The following is a 20518-nucleotide window of genomic DNA, read 5'->3' as shown; positions in this document are numbered from 1 at the left end:
GATGAACATTTTTATAGTACGGAAAAATGTCATCATATATTTAAATGTTCATCTTATATTTCAATAAGATCATTGTATATTAAAATATGATACACTTTTGTAATATATGATGCAATGAACATTTTTTTAATTATATGATGTGATGACGTTTTTTAATATCATATAACCTTTTTCAGTATCGTATAACATTTAGTAAGAAAATTTTAATATACACATCTTTTTAATATATGATGAACTTTTTGTAAATAGGGAAACACAAACAAACATATATGTTCACACATTTTTCTTAATATATGGTGTACATTTTTGTATTTATGTTGAACAATTTTCTAATATACGATGCACATTTTTGTAATTTATGTTGAACATTTTCTTAATACATGATGAGTTATTTTATTTTATTTCTAAATTTATTATGATAACATTTTTTAATACATGTTATCAACTTTTTAATAATAGTGTGATTACAAAAATATAATAAATATATGAGTAAGTAAAAAAACTGTGTGTTGGGCATATAATTTTTGCAATAGTTGCGTATTTGAATAATATAATGAGGTTACACAATAATTGTGCATGCTTGTGGTCCTAGCGAAGACACATAAAATTTGGGCCGTGCATGTAATAGTATCTTCTAAAAAAGTCCACTTAATTCTTATTAAATGTTTAAATTAACGGAAATGTTAAAAATCGGACAAAAATGTAATAATATTATAATTAAAAAAAGAAAAATGAGTAATTAACGGAACGTATCCGCGATGGGCCCAACAGCCAGCCCAGCGTGTTCAAGATGCTATAAAAGAAAGCTCGCATCTTATACAGCACCTGCGAACAAGTGGCCTGGTGGTTTGCGTGCGTCGGCTCTCTCTGCGGGGTCGCAGGCTCGAATCCTGCTGGCCGCCATTTTACGTTTCATTTTTATATTTGTCCAGTTCGATGGAAAGTTTCAAACAAGTCCTAAAGAAAAATAAAGTCTCCCACAGGATCATTTTACCTGATTACATATAAAGTAAGTTTCAAACAAGTCCTAAAGAAAAATAAAGTCTCCCACAGGATCATTTTACCTGATTACATATAAAGTAAGTTTCAAACAAGTCCGAAAGAAAAATAAAGTCTCCCACAGGATCATTTTACCTGATTACATATAAAGTAAGGGGGGTTTTTGCAAAAGAATAGACCACGTCAGCACCCGACAAAGCGGGCCCCAACAGTCAGATACACTATTAGACATGGTTTAGACTATTTTGTAACAGACAGCCTCAAACATGGTATTGACATGTAAAAATTACGAAAAGTGGTATCAATCCGTCACCATCGCCCCAAATGTGGTACTATTGTGTAATTTACTCGGTGTTTTGAAAAGTAAGACACTCCCTGAATTTTATCTTATACTCCCTCCGTTTTAAAAAAGATGATCCAACTTTATGCTAAAATTAGTATAAAGTCGGGTGATCTATTTTGGAACAGAGGAAGTAGCAAACTAGTTTCAAAATTTGACGTGGCACCGGTCCTGCACCGAGATCCTCAAATATCCGGCGTTTGCCAGTTACTATTTCCGTCTCTAAATGGTGCAAGCCGTGTTGCATATGGCCATTGTGCCAAGCCAGACTGTGTATTGTAAACAGGAGTAAATTACATAGAAGTACCACAATTGGGGCATTGGAAGCAGATTGGTACCAAGATTGGTAATTTTTACGTGTCAGTACCAAGATTGGGGCGAGCCGTTGCAAAAAAGACTAAAAGTGCGTTTTATACGTATTGACAGAAAAGTTGACCGGTTGGGCCCGCCCGTCAGGCGCCACGCTGGCCAGTGCGCGCGTGCCCGCGTGCTGACTGCGCGCTGACTAGGACGAGGCCGGCTCGCATCGTTTAGGTCTCGTTGGTGCGACCGAGCCAGACCCCGACCCCGCTCTGCCCTCGCACCCTCGCCGGCGGCTGCCTCCCCGCTCGCCCCGCCGCCCGCCACAGCACGCCGCCGTAGCCTAGGATCGAAGTGCTTAGGCACTGTCACCTCCCCCGCGGCTGCTCCTCCCTCGCGCCCTCCTCTCCCCCCCGGCTGTTGTGCCTCCCTAGGCGACGATGGCCTCGGCGACTCCGGCAGGCGGCGATGGCCGGGGCGATGTGAGCGGCGGCGACCTTCCCCGCTTAGGCCTCGATGGCAGTGGCGGCTACTCCAGCTCGGAGTACAGTAGCGAGGACGAAGATTTTGCGGAGCCGGCGTTGTCGATGGAGCAGAGGCTGCAGTTGGCGCGAATTTGGGTGGCCAACCCTAGCACCGCCCATTAGTGGACTCATGGCTTCGGTGGTGTTCTGTAAGTGGTCAACTGTTCCATTCTTGCTCACTGAAATTGGAGATTAGGGTTAGGTTTCTACTGCCTGCATGTTTAGCACTCTAATAGCTAGTCCTAACTAGAGCAGAGAAGTATAGTGGATTACATTGTTATTTGTTAGTCCAAATTGTCAGAGCAGCATTATGTGTTACCTAACTGGACCAGAGCAGAGCATCATTAGTGGACAATTCTGTTAACTACTTATATGAAAATACAAAACATCAGTTTGTTGTGAGTTAAGTACCCACTCTGTAATTATGGTTGCATTGAGATAGTTGTTTACATTGTTTGATTTTGTAGTAATTATTTAGTTTATTCATATTGCAAGGCTAAATTAAACAAAGCTTTGTTTATATGTTAGCCTATCTGTTAAGCAAAAAAAATTATTAACCAATTTTGTCTGTTATTTCATTTTGCAGTTTGTATGATGACATTTTGGATGTTAGGTTCCACTTTGATGCTTCAGAAATGTTTGAGCTGAAGCTCTGCAGTTCAGATGTGACATACATGAATATGATTGCAGTGATGGAAACCCAAGGATTTAGTGAATATGATCTGTTGTTTCACATTGAGAATCTAGATTTAGGGGAGAAAGGATTGGAGATGGTAGAGAGTAATGCTGAGTTGCAACTAGTAAAGAGGCAGGTTGAGGAGTGTAAGGTTTTAAATTTGTTAGTGAGAGCATGTCCACCTCCTTGCAGCCAGTTTGAGAGGCAAGATTTATCCACTGTTCCACCTCTTTGCAGCCAGTTTGAGAGGCAAGAATTATCCACTGTTGTGTATGAAGAGCCTGTGTTATATGATCTCAGTGAGCCACCCATCTATGTTGTTGATGAAGAAGGAGTTGCCTTTGAAAGTCAGAGTAGCAGCTTCAGTGTAGCTCATGGTACTGGTGTTTGCACACAAGAGAGCAAGAATGTAAAAGGAAAACTGAAAGCTGTGTTGGAAATAGAAAAGGAAGAGGGATATGATGGCAGTGGTGGTTCTGATTGTGAAGGTGAAGATGACAGTGATGTAAACCCTTTTTATATGGGTGGTGCTGGTGATATAGAGATGGAGGAGGGAAAGAAACAGAGAGAGTATGATGAAATAGAAGAGGAAGAAACAGATGATGAAGAATCTGAGGTGGAAGAAGTGGTGCATTATGAGGGTGACACAGAGGTTGAGGAACCTTTCCAAATGGATGAAGATGAGAAAGTTGTTTCACAGGATGAAGAAACTGTAATTGTACAGGAAGAGAAGAAGAAGAAGAAACAGAAGCTTCCAGTTAGGAAAGGGCCTACAACAAGGACACATTCAAGTGTAGTTCAAGAGGAGGAACCTGATTTCAAACCTTCATCTGATGAAGAAGAGAAAGGATTGTTGAAGGAGGCTGATGATGATGGTTATGAGCCATTGTCATTTGTACTGCCAAAGAAAAGGAAGAGCAGGGCAAAGCAGAGGCCTCCTAGAAAATGGTACAATGAGAAGATGGAGGCACCACATGAGCAATTATGTCTAAAGATGTGTTTCTTGGATCAACATCAATTCAGAGAGGCTTTGTTGAACTTACACATCACTCAAGGCAGAAACTTCAGATATCATAGGAACTCGGATCAAAGAATAATTGTAGAATGCAACCAAAAACATTGCAACTTCTTTATGGTGGCAGCAGTTATAAAAGGTGAAACTACTTTTGTAAGTAAGAAGATGAGAATTAAGCACACTTGCCATATTAGTACAGAGACAACAAGGGTAAGTGCCAAGTGGCTTGCACAGAAGTATGAGTCACTGTTCAGATCTGATCTAACAACTGGCATTCAGACTTTGATTGATGCCTGCATGGAGAAGTATGGTGTGGATGTGCCCAAGTCAATGGCATATAGGGCAAAGAACCTAGCTATTGATGCTGTGCTAGGAGATCACAAGAAGCAATACCCTAGGTTGAAAGACTATGCTCAGACAGTGATGGATACAAACCCTGGGAGTAGAGTAGTTGTCACTGCTGTAACTCCAACACCCAATGCAAAAAATCCCCCATCCAGGTCCAAGATTTCATGCTATGTTCCATTGCATCAATGGAGCAAGAGAGGGATTTCTCAAGGGGTGCAGAACATTCATTGGTTAGTTTGTTCACCTTGTGCATTAGTTACATATTGTTTCATCTTGAAATGCATTTGAATGTTCTAAATATTGAATTTGCTTGCTCATTTAGGTGTTGATGGGTGCTTCATTAAGTTAACTACTGGTGCTCAACTACTTGCTGCCACTGGTAGAGATGGCAACAACAATATATACCCACTAGCATTTGGTATTGTTGGGCAAGAGGACAAAGCTAATTGGTGTTGGTTTCTACACCAACTTAAAATCTGCCTAGGAGGAGAAGAGGGACAGTTTGGTCCATATACAATAATGTCAGATAGGCAAAAGGTATGTGCTTGCATCTTATGTCCTTGTTCCTATAAGGTTGTTTTGTGCTAGATATTAGCTTAGCTAGTTTAATTGTGTGTCCCAGGGCCTACTATATGCAGTGAATGCTGTCTTTCCTAAGTGCAACCAAAGGTTCTGCCTTAGGCATATCTATGCAAACTTCCAAACTGCTGGGTTTAGGGGGGAAGATCTGAAGAAGTGTATGGATAATGCTGCCTATGCATATAGTGAACACAAATTTAACATTGCAATGAATGACCTTAGAGCTGAATGTAAGGAAGCTTGGGAGTGGCTTTGTCAAATACCCAAGAAAACATGGGCAAGGCATGCATTTAACACAAACTCCAAGACTAACCTTGTAGTCAACAATTTGTCTGAGGTGTTCAACAAGTATGTCCTAGATGTTAGGAAGAAACCAATTAGGACAATGTGTGACGGAATAAAGGATAAGCAGATGATGAGGTGGCATAGGAATAGGGAGAGTGCAAAGACATCTAGATGGGACATAACACCCCATTATAGTGAGAAGCTAGAGTTTGAGAAGGAGAGGGCCCAATATTGCAAACCAATTCAAGCTGGTGTGGACTTATGGCAAGTTACAAGTGGGCAGCAAACCCATGCTGTTAACTTGCAAGTGCACACATGTGGGTGCAGAAAATGGGACCTCAGTGGCATCCCATGTAACCATGCCATCTCAGCAATAAACAAGGGCAAAAGAAAACCAGAGGATTATGTCAGCAAGTTCCCCAAGAAAGAATTTTATGTGGCAGCTTATGAACCAATGATCTATCCAGTTCCTGGTGAGCATGACTGGACAAGGACCCCTGGTCCTGACATTGACCCACCTGCATTTAAAGTGAATAGAGGAAGAAAGAAAGAGAAAAGGATCAAGGGGAAATTTGAAGTTCCAAAGCCTAAGGACACATCCAGAATGGGGACTATAACATGTGGCAATTGTGGACTACAAGGACATAGGTACACTAGCTGCATGAAGCAGTTGAAGCCTGAGCTGGCTTTGAGGAAGAACAAACATGTGGTAATCCTCTTATAAGTAGTAACATATTTTCCTTCTTGTACATTCCATTTTTAAGTACTAACTCATTTTCCTTCTTGTTTATGCAAGCCTCTTGCAAGGAATCCCAATGCTGGTGCTACTGCTACTACACCAGCAGCAAGAACTTCTCAACCAGCTCCTACAACAACACCAACAGCTGGAACTGGAGGTGCTGGGAGAGGTGCTGGGACAGGAGCTGGGAGAGGAGCTGGTAGAGGTGCTGGGAGAGGTGCTGCAGGTGCAGGTGCTGGGAGAGGTGCTGGTAGAGGTGCTGGGAGAGGGAGAGGTACATTCTCTGCCCCAAGGCAATCTGGTCCATCCACATCTACTGCTGGGACAGGTGCTGGTGTTACACATAGTGGATGGAGGAGGTACTTCTATGCAAGTGGCAACTAGATACTTCATGTGTTTGTTCTTGCATCCTATGATACAATGGTGATCTTGCTTTGATGATGTACTTTAAGAATCAATGCCATGTATGGCTTTTGTTCATGTGGATGCATATTATTGGATATCTTCATGTGATATGTTGCTGAGTACTCAATATATTATTGGATATATTGCTGGAGTTATTGATATTTTGGAGTTATTGATGAGTACTCATTATATTGGATATCTTCATAGTGTGTATGTTCTTTTTATGATTCATATGTTGATGAGTACTCAAAATGGAGTTATTGATATTCTGGATATATTAATGGAGTTATTGATATGTTGTGTATGCTGAAAATGTTCTTTATATGATTGATATGTTGATCCTATTGATATGTTGTATAAAGCGATCATTTTGGGTTTTGGTGGCTCGGGGTCGACGAAACCACCTAAAGCCATCATTTTGGGTTTTGATGGCTCGGGGTCGACGGAACCACCTAAAGCCATCAACTAGGGTCTAGGGTGGCTCGGGGTCGACGAAACCACCTAAAGCCATCAACTAGGGTCTAGGCTGGCTCGGGGTCGACGGAACCACCTAAAGCCATCATTTTGGGTTTTGGTGGCTCGGGGTGGACGGAACCACCTAAAGCCATCAACTAGGGTCTAGGGTGGCTCGGGGTCGACGAAACCACCTAAAGCGATCATTTTGGGTTTTGGTGGCTCGGGGTCGACGGAACCACCTAAAGCCATCAACTAGGGTCTAGGGTGACTCGGGGTCGACGAAACCACCCAAAGCCATAAACTAGGGTCTACGGTGGCTCGGGGTCGACGAAACCACCTAAAGCTATCATTTTGGGTTTTTGTGGCTCGTGGTCGACGAAACCACCTAAAGCCATCAACTAGGGTCTACGGTGGCTCGGGGTCAACGAAACCACCTAAAGCCATCAATTAGGGTCTACGGTGGCTCGGGGTCGACGAAACCACCTAAAGCGATCATTTTGGGTTTTTGTGGCTCGGGGTCGACGAAACCACCTAAATCCATCAACTAGGGTCTAGGGTGGCTCGGGGTCGACGGAACCACCTAAAGCCATCAACTAGGGTCTACGGTGGCTCAGGGTCGACGAAACCACCTAAAGCGATCATTTTGGGTTTTTGTGGCTCGGGGTCGGCGGAACCACCTAAAGCCATCAACTAGGGTCTACGGTGGCTCGGGGTCGACGAAACCACCTAAAGCCATCAACTAGGGTCTACGGTGGCTCGGGGTCGATGAAACCACCTAAAGCGATCAATTTGGGTTTTTGTGGCTCGGGGTCGACGGAACCACCTAAAGCCATCAACTAGGGTCTAGGGTGGCTCGGGGTCGATGAAAGCACCTAAAGCCATCAACTAGGGTCTAGGGTGGCTCGGGGTCGACGAAACCACCTAAAACCATCAACTAGGGTCTACGGTGGCTCGGAGTCGACGAAACCACCTAAAGCATCACTGTACCATAACAAACTATTCCTTTTGCAAATGCATTTAAGCATTTAAGAATCACTCTAACATATTACCTATATGCATTTAAGAAGTATTTAACCATCAGAATAACATAAGCATCAGTATGTAAACATTTTTAGTCTAACATAAGCATCACTGGAGTTCACATTACATAGTGGAGTTCAAATGCACAATCCATCCTTTTCTCACAAAAGGATGAATAGCATATTACTAGGTAGATAAACAGCCAGAGTTCACAATTAGTACTAGAACCATACATCACACAACCATAATTCTAAGTTACTAGGTCATTGCACAGCCATCCTTCCCAAAAGGTCTACAATGCCCACTAATCTCAATTCATCTTGTTCAGTTCTCCAAGATGGCCTGGATCCCCTTGATCTTCTCCTTCAATTTCTCCTCTGCCTTCATGAGCTCAGTTATCTTAAACTCTTGCATCTGCTTCTCTTCATTATAGTTTTCCTTGAGCTTTAGCAGATCAGCAACCTGGAACTTCAACTCTAGCTTCTCTTGGGTGAGCTTCTCCTCAAACTTTGTGAACTCTGCATTCTTCAACTCCAAATTCATCCTAGCCTCACTCAGCAATTCCTTCTCTTTCATATTCTTTAACTTGAAGTTTTGGATGGCAATTGCTTGAGCACTTGTCAGGTTGCACATGATTTCATACTTCTGTTGAAGCTTCTCTGTAGCTACATCTTCCTTTGCCATTTCTGCATTCTTACGAGCCACCAATTCAGCTCTGCATTCATGCTGATATGTGACAGCTGACTGCAGATAACTAAAATCCACAACCCTATCCTGCTGAAAGTCCACAAGTTGATGCACATCTTTCACTAACTTGTCATAATCTGCATCCAGCTTCTTCTTTTCTTCTGTCAAATGGTGAATAGTTAAAGCACTTTGAAGATTATCATTCACCCTAGCAGACTTGCTCTCTTCAACCATTGACCAAAGCTTCAGCAATGCATTCTCCATTTTTGGGGGCCACTGCTCATCAACCCACTGAACAAACCCACAATTCTGACCTTCCTGGAAAAATAACAAGGCAAAATTTAGTACAATATAACTACTATGAGTAGTAAGCAACAGTTAGTTCATGCTAAGTAAGAGGGTGATCAGTATATAATTAGCAGAGTAACACTCCATTCAACTTTGCATAATAACCAACTTACAATTGGCCATTAATATAATGGAATCCTACAATCTGCACTACCACTCTAGCAGTGAACTACTTTGCCATATATCACTAACAAATGGAACATAGAAATCACTGAATGAAGAGTTATCAAACCAGACTACATTAGCCTAGCTAAATACACTACATTAGCCTACAGGAACAAACTAGCTAATGACAGTACCTACTGTCAGCAGTAAGCAATAATTACTTATTAAGAGTCACACATCAGCTAATGGAGGGGCTAATGTGAGTACTAAGCAACATTGCATACAAGCATAAATAAATAGCATGTGCACACAACAGAGCATTCATGTGCACACAACAGAGCATGCTTGAGCCTATATTTAGCCTAAATGCACTCCACTGACCATAATATTCACCATTCCTACAATGAGAACTACAGTATGGCATATATGACTAACAAAATTACTATACACATAACTGAATCACAATTGGCAAACAAGACTCTGTCACTTCCAATGAACATATTCTGTGCATAATCAATAAGGCAAGAAAAATACCGACTCTGCACATGCTAAGAACCTTCTCCCAGTCATTGTTCCTTCAAATGCAACAAGCCTCTCTGATGGCTTCCCATGCTTCTCGCACAACACTATCAGATCTAGCTCAAGACCCTTGTAATCCGGGTCCTTAAGAGAGAAAGGCACCTGCCCAAGCAAAATCCAAGTTAGCATCATGTGCAGAGGACGAGGACAAAGCAAATCAAACGAAATCCTCACACCAAAGACCACCTACACAGAAAAATCCCCAAAATTTCCTAAACCTAGCCCTAACCCTAGCTCCAATGGAGTAATTGACCTGGTTGAGCCCATCGGTGGAGGCTTGAGTTGTCGTCGCTGCTCTCGTCTTCAAAAACCATGGCTGCGGCAGCTTCGTGTGGCGGCCGGCGGGGGCGGGCGCAGGCGGCGGCGAGGCAGAGAGAAGGAAGAAGAACGCGGAGCAGAGCGGGGGGAGTGAGCGGGGTGTGGCTCGACCGCACCAGCCGCGCCCTAAACGGCTCGACCCAGGCTCGTCCGAGTCAGCGCGCGGGCACGCGCGCACTGGCCAGCGTGGCGCCTGACGGGCGGGCCCAACCGGTCAGCTTTTCTGTCAATACGTATAAAACGCACTTTTAGTCTTTTTTGCAACGGCTCGCCCCAATCTTGATACTGACACGTAAAAATTACCAATCTGTTTCCAATGACTCAATTGTGATACTTCTATGTAATTTACTCTGTAAACAGATTTTGTAGAAAAAGATCATTTGGAATCCCAGAACCACTGATGTGCAGCCGGGCGGACGCTGCCGTGGCCGGCGCCCATGTGCGTCGGCGTCTAGCGTTAGTTTCTGCCACACGCAGTTCGAGTGCGCAGAGAGATCGATGGTACGAGTTTTTTTTTTTTTTGCTGCGGGGATTATTACGAGTTTGATTGAGACAAAATATGAGGTCTCCAATTGTAACCCAACTCTTGCACGTACACGCACCTCCATAATATTTTTTTTTTGTATATATACAAGGCGGTCGCTGGCTCCTGCAATATAAGTTGATCTGCTTGGGGGGACAGATCGGCCTCAACAATCAATCAAGCATGGAGAAAGAATTGACCCATGTTCACTGGGGAGAGGTTTTCTGGTTTAGCTGGTTTTCCTTCGTGATTGGAGTTGGTACGGTTCCCCCCCTTCTCCTTCGCAGCATCTTTTTTGCATCTGTAAATAATCATCAATATGGTTCCAGGTTTCTGTGTTTTTCGCTTTACAAGCTTTGAAATCGAACAGGTGCAGGCGTGCTCCTGCTCGCCCTCATCAACGCGTTCAGGAGTTCTTACTGGGACGTCTACTCCCTCGAGCTCACCGGCATCGACGGCCGCGGCCAGCCCGCGGGGCTCAGCGCCCTGGCGTTCAACGTGACCCTGCACGTGGAGAACAGGCGGCCGAAGTGGGTGGACAACAGCTTCAGCGATGGGAAGGTGGTGGTGTCCTACGCGGGCGTCGCTGTAGCGGAGGGCCGTGTGCCGGGCTTCAGGGTCGGAGCGAAGAGCGCGGCGGAGGTGGAGGCGGTGGCGCTGGGCGGCAAAGCTGCAGGCGTGGCGGACGCCGTGAGGAGGCGCGTGGAGGCGGAGCTGCGCTGGGACTCCGCGGAGTTCGAGGTGGAGGCCAAGCTGTTCCGCAGCGGCGTCGGACAGCAAGGCGGCCCCGTCGTGCTGTGGTGCAAGGTTGCATCGCGGGTGCTGCATCAGCCGTCACGGTGCAGGGCCTTCACCGACTTCATGACTAGGGCTGACGAGGAGTTTTGACTTGTCTGTACGTGCGTGCAGCACGAATTCACAGCTTATGCGTCTGGGCTGTTTTTTTTTCATATTTTTCTTTGAGAAAAGTATGTTCTTGTCCCTCAAGTTTCTAAAAGTATAGACTTGGTTCCTTAAGATTTTTAGGTATATATTTAGTCCTTCAAGTGTCAAAACCGGATAAGTTTAACTCAAAACCAGAGTTTGGTCACTTACCAGGGTTTGACCATGTTGACCAGGTTTGATCATGAACAGTAAATCTAAAAAAAAGCAAAAAAATAAAAAATCTGAAATTTTGTGACAGCATGCTTGGGCGCGCTTGGTGCGTGTAAATTGTTGTGGTCAAATAACATCCGAGGAACTCTAGCAAAAAAAGACAAAATTTACCTTTTTTTAGCTAAAATTAGTTTTTGTTTTTGCCACGAGCTCCTCGGATGTTGAAACACCACACAAATTTTCATGCACCCAAGCATCTTGGTTGCCACAAAATTTTGGAGTTTTTTTTAAAAAAAAAATTGAATTTACGGTTCATCAATCAAACCCGGCCAATGTGCTTAAAATCTGGTTTTGGACCAAACTTATCCGGTTTTGAGACTTGAAGGACCAAATGTATATCAAAAAATCTTTAGGGACCAAGTCTATACTTTTGGAAAACTTGGGGGGTCAAAAACATACTTTTCTCTTTTTCTTTAGGGGTACATGGGGTGCTTTATTTAGATAAAACAGCTCCAACATCTGCTACGAGGCTTGTTACAAGAAAACTACTCTCTTTGTCCCATAACATAAGACATTTTTGACAATAATACATTTTTTGACAATACACTAGAGTCAAAAGCATCTTACATTAGTCAAAAAACATCTAAAATTAACGTCTTACTATATGACAGATGGGGCCCGCCACAGGTTGATGTGGCACCACTTAACGTCTCAGATTTAACGGCGACGTTTGGTAATGTGTGGCCCTACTGGGTCCACTGTCATTGGAAGGAGAAAAGGAAAAAAAATTGGTTTCAGTCTGACTGGCAGGCCCCATCTATAATAAATACGCTTAACCGAGCTAAAGGTCCTGGTCAATGTTATTTGCAAAAATATTACTGTAGACATAATGTTTTCTGCCCAAAAGAAAATGTAAACTTGTGTTTTCTACTAATCTAGCCTTCAATGTGATGGTTTTGTACAATTTACTCCCACGCCGAATAAGTGGCCCAAAAAGCGGTGCAAAGGGGATAAGCCATCAGGAGAGGGGCCACGGGTCCATTCAATGACGCGCCTCAGGTATACGTGGACATAAGTCGGGTCGGGCCTTATAAAGCCCGTAGCAAAAAACATAGGCTCGGGCCCGGCCGCCAGGCCTAGATTTCAAGCCCATAAAAGCCCGTCGGGCCTCGGTCCAGGCCTCTTCCCTAAAACGCAAATATGCCAAGCCCAAGCCCAAGCCTAGCCCGGCCTTCGAGCTCAAAACTTAGGCCTAGGTCGGGTTTTTCATGGCCAAGTATAGCCTCAGGTAGGAGGTGACCAGCGAAAGCTGTGGCTGGTCGCCCGTCTGAAACCATTACCCATTCCGGATTGGTTTCCATGCACTTCTTTCACAGGACCTTTTTAAGTTGGATTTTTCCTTCTGAAATGCACTTTGTAGGCAGGTGTATTATCAACTCTCCCTGTAGTGATTTGCAGCGAAGAATGTAAACGTTTTAGATCACTACTTTATTATCACATATGGCTGAGCATTTGACCTACATGTTATTGATTTCAGATTTGAGATTAAGTTCCCGTCCAAAAGGAAATAGACAACTGAAACTTACGGGGCATCTCCGACATTTGACACTTTGAGCCTTCAGATCACGCTCTAGACAACCTCGATTGCACGGGATCGTTTCACGGTGGCGCCACGCAATGTCATCCTCGGCAAGGGGCAATTTTGTATTTTCGCTAGATGCCACCCACTCACAGCACTCTCTCAATCCCATTTTTCTTCTCCTTTCCGATCCCCTCCGCCGCCACCAACAGGCGCGGCTCCGTCTCGCCTCACTCTACTAATTCTCCCTTTCCTCTCCAGTCTCCACCTGCAAAACCATGCAGGATGTGCGCTACTCCTCTACCAGCCTGTAACGTCAACAAAAAATTAGCATGCACACTCTCCTCCAGTGGAATACAAACAAGAGTTGGCTCCGGACTGCAATTCGTGGGACAAAAATACCATGATTTGTCCATCATCTCCTCCTAGAATAGCAAAGACACTACTATGAGATTCCGGCGAACAAAATTTCTATTACTGTATTACAATAGCACTACTCTGAGATTCAGGAACAGAGATGGTCTGTTTATTTGACACAAGATTAAGCCTTCAGATTCATAATGCAAACTGCATATGCAGGGGTTGGGCAAATCTGGGGCCGGTCGAGACAGCTGCTTTATTCTTTCAGTGATGATGGCTGTCCAGAAGAAAGCCTATCCGACCTTGCCTTGTTAGCTCGCTCCACGTAATCTTGATGAGAGTCATGCTTTGCCCCTGCAATTGATGAGATATATTGCAATCAAGTAAGTTGTCGAGTACCAAAAGGAGTAAATGAAAAATGTACTAGCATCCTGGTTGGTCTATATAACTACAAAAAATGCTTTGAAGCAGGCAGAATAATGATCTGATGGCCAAAGCATCATTCGGAAGATCAAGTTGGATTGTAAATCATACTCCCACCTGATGTTTTAGTGGTGATGAATGCAGAAAATCAACCTAAAAATATAGAGGCATGTGTGCCATGATGCTATGAATTCAAAGCTATACCAATATCACGGGACAGGTAAGCATCAAATAGCTATAGTATCAACTGAAGGCTTTTAATTCCCCTGTTTACACCTAACACCGTGTAAACACAGTACACACAAGTTCATCGCCATGATGGTAAACTTCATTCAGCAATAACTATAAAAATGACCAGTTGCAGTGAGTACATGGAAATCAAACCTATAACAGGTTTTCCTATTTAAACATTGATCGTGCCTTCAGAATGCGCTAGAAACTAAGCAATTGTCAGAAACTGAAAACATAAAAGAAGTCACACACATATAGACCTGGATCAAAATTGATGAAATTGGGGACAGTTTATCATCCTCAATGGAGACTTTATTCGCTATATTCGTACCTACTCCCTCCGCCCCACAATATAAGCTCACGCCACAGATGCCCCCTCCCCCCAAAAAAAAAATGTTTGAGACCAGGCTAAGGAATGTAGTCTTAAAGTATTTACCAAGACAAAGAAAACAATATATGCAATAATGGCAACCAGAAAGCAAAGCATGTAACTCACTTCTTATATTGTTCCAACATATACTAATACTCAAAATATGGCACCAATAGTGCATCGTCACTGTGCCTACCACCTAAATATACAAGGGCTGAGCCTGTCAAACAAATAAGTCGGACATAACGCACTACATGTTCTAAAAAATAATCCACACATGTAAACATCTTTGCGCTTTCCACCATAATCCTACCAGACACAGAGCAACAATAGCACATTCAAATCCAATAGAAACATACCCGATCTACAACAATAATCCAATCTAGACTATAGCATATCCAATCTTACTCAGACTAGACTATTTAAAGGAAACAGAATAATCCTATCTACGTTTCAGCACCTTCCAACCCTACAAGAGATTCAAACTAGAGTTGTTTGAACACTTGATAGTGTTATGCGTTGTTCCAACCAGAAAACACTGCGTTGTGCTGCACCAGAAGTGATCAAAATTGTAAACTAGACCCCCTTTTTTTACAATGAATAGGGCATGAATTGCCTATCAGGTGCATGTACACTACACACCATGGCACTTGTGGAAATCAAGGTAGATGATAAAGAACGTAGGGATGATTTTGGTGAAGACAGCAATGCTATTTTTTCTTGTCATTGGTCCTGTGCCATGTGAATGTGAAGCTTGTGTCACTAAACCCTTGATATAATGTGCCAAATAACATGGTTCATAAGAGATGGAGAGTTGATAATACTATAACGCTATATTGGTAAAACCTGCTATAAGCTTTGTGCTTACCTATGCGTCATTGCTTTTAAGGTGTCCTGCCTTAGACGCTTAGGCGCCCTGGCAGCGCTTACAAATATGCCTGCCTTAGGTGCTTAGGCGTCATCTAGGCGCTAGAGCGGGTGGTGCTCACCTTAGGTCACCTTACCACCTTATAAACAATGCTATGCACATATGATTTAATGGTAAAGCTATACGTTTATGGCATACCATATAATTTACAAGGAAAAACAGACCTGATTGCTCAATCATCTGTACACAGAATGCCTGTGGGCACATATTAAAGGAAGTTGTGGATTTCAATACAAGGTTATGAAAACCAAGGCGCAACGGCAAATCGAGCAAGGTGTCTAATGTACACACCTATATACTCCCTCCGTCCGAAAAAGCTTGTCCCAAGCTTGTGTCACAAATGGATGTATCTAGCACTAACTTGATGCTAGATACATCCATTTGAGGGACAAACTTTTCCGGACGGAGGGAGTATTTTGTAGTACTGCGTAATTTTACAACAATGCATACTCTACTTGATTGATAACCAAATGTGTGAAAATGACAAAGATGAGCCCACAAAACTAATTTTCTGTTTCATGGTTGAAGTGCAAGCCTGAGGAAATATCCCCAAGTACATACTTACCTCCATTAAATAGACAACATCTTACAGTGTATGCAGTCACACTTCCCTAAATTTTCTCATAATAATTTTAAAGAATCATATTCATGTGAAAAATCTCAGTCAGAGTTGTATATGGCAGATTGTAACCATTTCCAAACCATCATCTATTTACGAACAGGTGGAGTATGTTTTCTCTATGTCAAACTGTCTCCTCATGCTAAATAAATCCTCAGATGTTATGACTGATTGAACTACAGTGCAAAAATGATATGTGTTATCATCCAACAGGAAGGCATATGCATATAGGACCGACCTCCAGTAACAGCAGTTTCCTACTCCCTCCGTTCACAAATGTAAGATGTTTTGGATATTTCAATATGGACTACATATGGACTGAAATGAGTGAACAAACACACTAAAATGTGTCTATATACAACTGATTCGCAAAAAAGTTAGTAGAACATCTTATATTTGTGAACGGAGGGAGTACTTTTGTTTTTCTAAACTGACAGCTGAAAATGGCATGTAGAGGAATGAAAACGCTGTCCCTAAGAGGGACAAAGAACTGGAGGCATTAAAAATGTTTATCCCAAGAAGGTTTGTAGTTGCAGAAAATCAGTCTTAGGATTAAATGATTCCATCCAGATTTCACTGCAACATAATCAGATGGCCCCAATCTTGAGCATGCGAAGGCCGAAGAGAACTCAAAATCAACGAGAACATCACTAGCTTTGACTATCGCCGCAAAACGAATATTTTATAACATTTCCCCTCACTATCAGAGTTCCAATCCATCCAAGAAGCACAAAGGAGATAGCATCAGCACCACGAATTACGAAGCCTGAAACTACCAAACCCTAGTTCCCCTCATCGAGAGCTGCACAACAGATAGGAACGCGGAATAGGACCCGCCTAGGTGAATCCGCCGACTCTTCCAAATTGCATACAAATCATCACGGTAACAAGAGGAGGTGGGAGACTAAGGATTGGGGTTTTCTGTGTGTAGGAAGGGATTCGATACCTCGGGTCATGAAGTACCAGGGCACCCCGAAAATGGCGGCGAAGATGGCGATGCCTGCGACTACGTGCTTCTTCTCTCCGCTGTACAGGTAGTGGTCTATCCGGGCGCGGAACCCCCCGCCGCTGGAACTGGCGCCCTCGCCTCCCATCACCGCCGCCGCCGCCGCCGCCGCCTGTGTGCTGTGGCGTGGGAAGTTGGTGCGTGCGTGCGTGCGTGCGACTGCGAGTGGACGAAGGATTCTCTAACTTGGCAGAGCCAAGTCACACTATCTGCCATCCAAACTGCATCTAAGGGCTCTCATCCATCCACTGATTTCCAGCAAGGATGTGTTTTTTTTGGGATCCAGTGAAAATGTGCGAGACTCGGCCCAAGTACAGCTGACTTGTTGGCCCATGAACGCAAAATATTGACCCAAGTCAGACCGATCCACCCAGTCCCAGACCTCTAATCGGCCGGCCCAGACCCAAGCTAGAGGCAACTCCACGTATATTGCGAAACACAACGGCTCGTCTCCATAGCATACCACGCCCACGCGCCGCGCGCATTCGGGTCTGCCTCGCCGCCGCGCCGCGCAGACGACCCGCCTTCCTCAGCGGCGGAGACGACCCGCCTTCCTCAGCCGCGGAGACGACCCGCCGGCCGCCCCCGCCTTCCTCAGCCGCGGACACGACCCGCTGACCGCCCCCGACACGGACCCTCACCCTCGCCGCGCCGAGCGCCGCCTGCTCTGGCAGGTACTTGCTCTTCCGTTCTCTCCGTTTTGTCTGGGGAAACCTACCGATGGAACGTTCGGTTCGACCCGACGGCGCCGCTGCCGGCGGCGGCAGATCATCGAGGTTGTGCTCGTGGAGAGAGTCCGAGCGGCGCGGAAGCAGGGGAGGGGGGAGGGGGGTGCGCAGCAGAAGGAGGCGGTGGTGGGCGTGGGTGGGTAAGAGGAGCGGTGGAGGAACCAGGAGGTGCGGAGGCGTCAAGCCCTAGTGCATTCGTTTTCTTGGAGCAGAAGGGAGGCGGTGGTGGGCGAGAGGACGCGGTGGTCGTCGGTGGGGAATAGGAGCGGGGGAGGAAGAAGAAGCAGGAGCCAGGAGGTGCGGGGGCGTCAGGCCCTAGTGCACTACTTTTAGTTTTTACACGAAATGGACCTCCACGGATGCTCATTATAGATAGAATAAATTGCCTAATTTAGTGACTAAATACTTGCAACTTTTACATGTTTCTGCACTTTCTTTAACAAAACCTGCTGTGATGTACTTACCGCAGTCAGGGAGTGCTTTAGCTGCAACCAAGTTCATGCCCATGTTGCTTACGAAGTGCAGCGGGTTTCCCCTGATCCCTGTGATCTTAGTCTATGCCGTGAACAGTGCTCAGACTACTTAAGAGTAGTCATTAGTCAATAGTCAGTTCTTCAGTTCTGATGCAGCTAGTAATAAATTTCTCTTTCTCACAGAGTTGCATTAGGACATTGTAGATATTGTGTGTTTGCATGAAGTGAAGCTATAACCTGAACTAGTGTATTCTATCCGAGATGTTCAAGAATTCCATTTCTCAAGCTGCTTATCTTCAGAGTTACAGTTTAACTTGCGGTATGTGTTCTGGAAATCAGTAAGGTTTAGAATTGCTGTCTGAACTATGTGTATCTACTCCCCGCATATATTATACTTGTGCAGCGTGTTACTCCATGATGGTACAACTGAGTCAAAGACACGCATCCCAATAGGACATGTAAAACAAATAATCCCTCTGTTCACAAATATAAGATGTTCTAACTTTTTTCTGAATCGGATGTATGTAGACACGTTTTAGTGTGTTTGTTCACTTATGTAGTCCATATTGAAATATCCATAACATCTTATAGTTGTGAACGGAGGAAGTAGTAATTAAGACTACTCTACAGTGATGGTTGCTGCTTTGTATTGGAGCTACTACTGTGTGTTGCTTTGTACTACCTCCGTTCCTAAATATTTGTCTTTCTAGATTTCAACAAGTGACTACATACAGAGCAAAATGAGTGAATCTACACTCTAAAATATGTCTATATACATCCATATGTGCTATTCCATTTGAAAACCCTAAAAAGACAAATATTTAGGAACGGAGGGAGTATATATTATTGTTTTAAGAATTTGACTTGTTGCTTATGGATACTCTCTTTTGTGCCAGCGTCCCTGCAATAGAAGGAATATAATATACTGGCCTGAGGTTTGAGGTCTGTCTTTTAGCTCAATACAAGACTAATTGTATTTCGTCTGTTGTTGTCAGCATTTGGTCTGTTACTCATGGTTTGCTTTTCATTGTTAGTGTTGTTGGTCACAAAACGCTTGAGACATCTGCGCTCTATCCCAGATCTATTTCCTCCTGCTGCTCTTGATAAGCACGCAAGGAGTCCTTTCATCTCAGATCGTTTGGACAGCACTACTCGATCATAATCTACAACCTTAGGTTTGGGGTATGCAAAATTTGATCATTATCTTTTATTCTTATACTATATTCTTTTATTGACTTTTGTGTTTTTTACTGTGAAGGCTGGAATGCTATCGAATATTTTAAGCTCGGTTATTTGAACCAAGATCAGTATACAATGAGAATGGAACTCTTGTTGTCGCAATTTTTGATATATCGAAAATGCCATCAAGAATATTTGTTGTCAAAGTGTTTTCACGACTTATTCAAAGACAACAAGAATGGAACTCGGGATGTCAGTTCAAATGTCAAATTCTCAAAACTTTTGGAAGGCAACTTGTGGAACTTTAGGTCATGAGGATGGAAAACTTATGTGCGCTTATCATTTCATCAACTTTCTAGTTCCTGTTTTGAAAGTTGATAAACAAATCACATCTCCATGAGACTTTGAATCGTAAAAGAGAATGGAACTTGGATTGCCACTTTAACTGTCGAATTCCTGGATATTTTTGAAAGGCAACTTGTGGAAGGAATTAGAGCTTTAGATCACGAAGATGGAAAACCTTTATTGACACTTTTCATTCTGCAACTTTCCAGGTTTTTTTTGTTCTATGTTCATAGCAAATCCAGTCTCCAAAAGGAGCTTGAATTGTAAATGAGAACAGAGTATTGTGCTTGTAATTTATTTCTTCTTCAGATTTCACTTTCTCGTGTAATTGTACTTTGCTTATTATATGAATCAATAAAGATACTCTCTGCAATTTCTACTTTTGAGTATATTTCTTATTGGATTCGTGCAAATTGTATGTTTGATATAATAGCATGTTACTGTACACGTGTTTGTTTTCAAATTGGATCTTGTTGGTAAGGTTTCAAACTTGTCCATTTTGTTTGCCCATCAGAATTTAAGAAATCCCCTAAAAGAATCAGACTCAAAGGAAAAAAAAGGCTCACTGTAGACTTTTTTTAAGGAAAAAAAAACTACATACCTTTTATTTTAGTTCCTAAAGATCTGTTTTCTGTCCCACTTAATATGACCAGACTTCGAATTTCGTACTTTGGCTTACCAATTGAGTTCCTTGTGGTTGTTTAAGCCTTTAAGGGGCTTGATGATGTAATTCTGATACTCACATCTTTGTGGTATTATGGATTTTGTGTTTTTTTTGTCAGCGTTGATTGGGCCCACAGAAGACTTTTTCACTTTTAGCAAGCACTATGATATATGAGATGAGATTTACGCTGTCTGGTATAGAACCTGTTTCTTTCATATAAGAACTGGTAGTTATTATTGTTCTTTGTATCAATCTTGATGGCTATTGACTTT

The 20518-nt window shown here is 43.2% G+C and overlaps 4 protein-coding genes, 1 long non-coding RNA gene and 1 pseudogene across 5 annotated transcripts; 4 read left to right on the top strand and 2 right to left on the bottom strand.

Annotated features, from left to right (window-relative positions):
• The first annotated feature begins 3359 nt into the window (after positions 1 to 3359).
• On the top strand, positions 3360 to 4437 carry LOC147986210 (uncharacterized; annotated as a pseudogene).
• A 284-nt stretch (positions 4438 to 4721) lies between these two features.
• Positions 4722 to 6189, top strand: LOC147986209 (uncharacterized). Its single transcript, XM_087540002.1, has 3 exons — positions 4722 to 4739; positions 4825 to 5775; positions 5863 to 6189. The coding sequence occupies exons 1-3, from the start codon at positions 4722 to 4724 to the stop codon at positions 6187 to 6189; spliced, it is 1296 nt and encodes a 431-aa protein (XP_087396128.1).
• Positions 6190 to 8010: 1821 nt separating this feature from the next.
• On the bottom strand, positions 8011 to 9537 carry LOC147986208 (uncharacterized). Its single transcript, XM_087540001.1, has 2 exons — positions 9361 to 9537; positions 8011 to 8691 (listed from the first exon to the last, which is right to left on the bottom strand). The coding sequence occupies exons 1-2, from the start codon at positions 9535 to 9537 to the stop codon at positions 8011 to 8013; spliced, it is 858 nt and encodes a 285-aa protein (XP_087396127.1).
• Positions 9538 to 10429: 892 nt separating this feature from the next.
• LOC125537503 (uncharacterized) lies at positions 10430 to 11134 on the top strand. Its single transcript, XM_048700826.2, has 2 exons — positions 10430 to 10505; positions 10617 to 11134. The coding sequence occupies exons 1-2, from the start codon at positions 10430 to 10432 to the stop codon at positions 11132 to 11134; spliced, it is 594 nt and encodes a 197-aa protein (XP_048556783.1).
• A 2136-nt stretch (positions 11135 to 13270) lies between these two features.
• Positions 13271 to 17056, bottom strand: LOC147986207 (uncharacterized). Its single transcript, XM_087544539.1, has 2 exons — positions 16798 to 17056; positions 13271 to 13634 (listed from the first exon to the last, which is right to left on the bottom strand). Exons 1-2 carry the CDS (start codon positions 16943 to 16945, stop codon positions 13537 to 13539), a joined length of 246 nt encoding a protein of 81 aa, XP_087400665.1. The 5' UTR covers positions 16946 to 17056; the 3' UTR covers positions 13271 to 13536.
• A 278-nt stretch (positions 17057 to 17334) lies between these two features.
• Positions 17335 to 19936, top strand: LOC147986206 (uncharacterized). Its single transcript, XR_015617093.1, has 4 exons — positions 17335 to 17531; positions 18955 to 19000; positions 19093 to 19240; positions 19317 to 19936. It is a non-coding gene; the product is annotated as an uncharacterized LOC147986206 (long non-coding RNA).
• Positions 19937 to 20518: the final 582 nt, after the last annotated feature.

This window comes from Triticum urartu, chromosome 2A (assembly GCF_056163025.1).
Source record: "Triticum urartu cultivar PI428250 chromosome 2A, HENAU_Tu73, whole genome shotgun sequence".
NCBI lineage: Eukaryota > Viridiplantae > Streptophyta > Magnoliopsida > Poales > Poaceae > Triticum > Triticum urartu.
The sequence above is the reverse complement of the archived record's forward strand: the minus strand, read 5'-3'. Positions and strand labels throughout refer to the sequence as shown.

Bases quoted from the DNA above. Each gene is read 5' to 3' on its own strand.
- LOC147986209 (XM_087540002.1), top strand. The intron at 5,776-5,862 runs GTAATCCTCTTA...TGTTTATGCAAG, and splicing joins TGAGGAAGAACAAACATGTG to CCTCTTGCAAGGAATCCCAA.
- LOC147986208 (XM_087540001.1), bottom strand. From the start codon at position 9,537: ATGATGCTAACTTGGATTTTGCTTGGGCAGGTGCCTTTCTCTCTTAAG. The intron at 8,692-9,360 runs GTATTTTTCTTG...TTATTTTTCCAG, and splicing joins TCTTAGCATGTGCAGAGTCG to GAAGGTCAGAATTGTGGGTT.
- LOC125537503 (XM_048700826.2), top strand. From the start codon at position 10,430: ATGGAGAAAGAATTGACCCATGTTCACTGGGGAGAGGTTTTCTGGTTT. The intron at 10,506-10,616 runs GTACGGTTCCCC...GAAATCGAACAG, and splicing joins TTCCTTCGTGATTGGAGTTG to GTGCAGGCGTGCTCCTGCTC.
- LOC147986207 (XM_087544539.1), bottom strand. From the start codon at position 16,945: ATGGGAGGCGAGGGCGCCAGTTCCAGCGGCGGGGGGTTCCGCGCCCGG. The intron at 13,635-16,797 runs GTATCGAATCCC...CATCAATTGCAG, and splicing joins CTGGTACTTCATGACCCGAG to GGGCAAAGCATGACTCTCAT.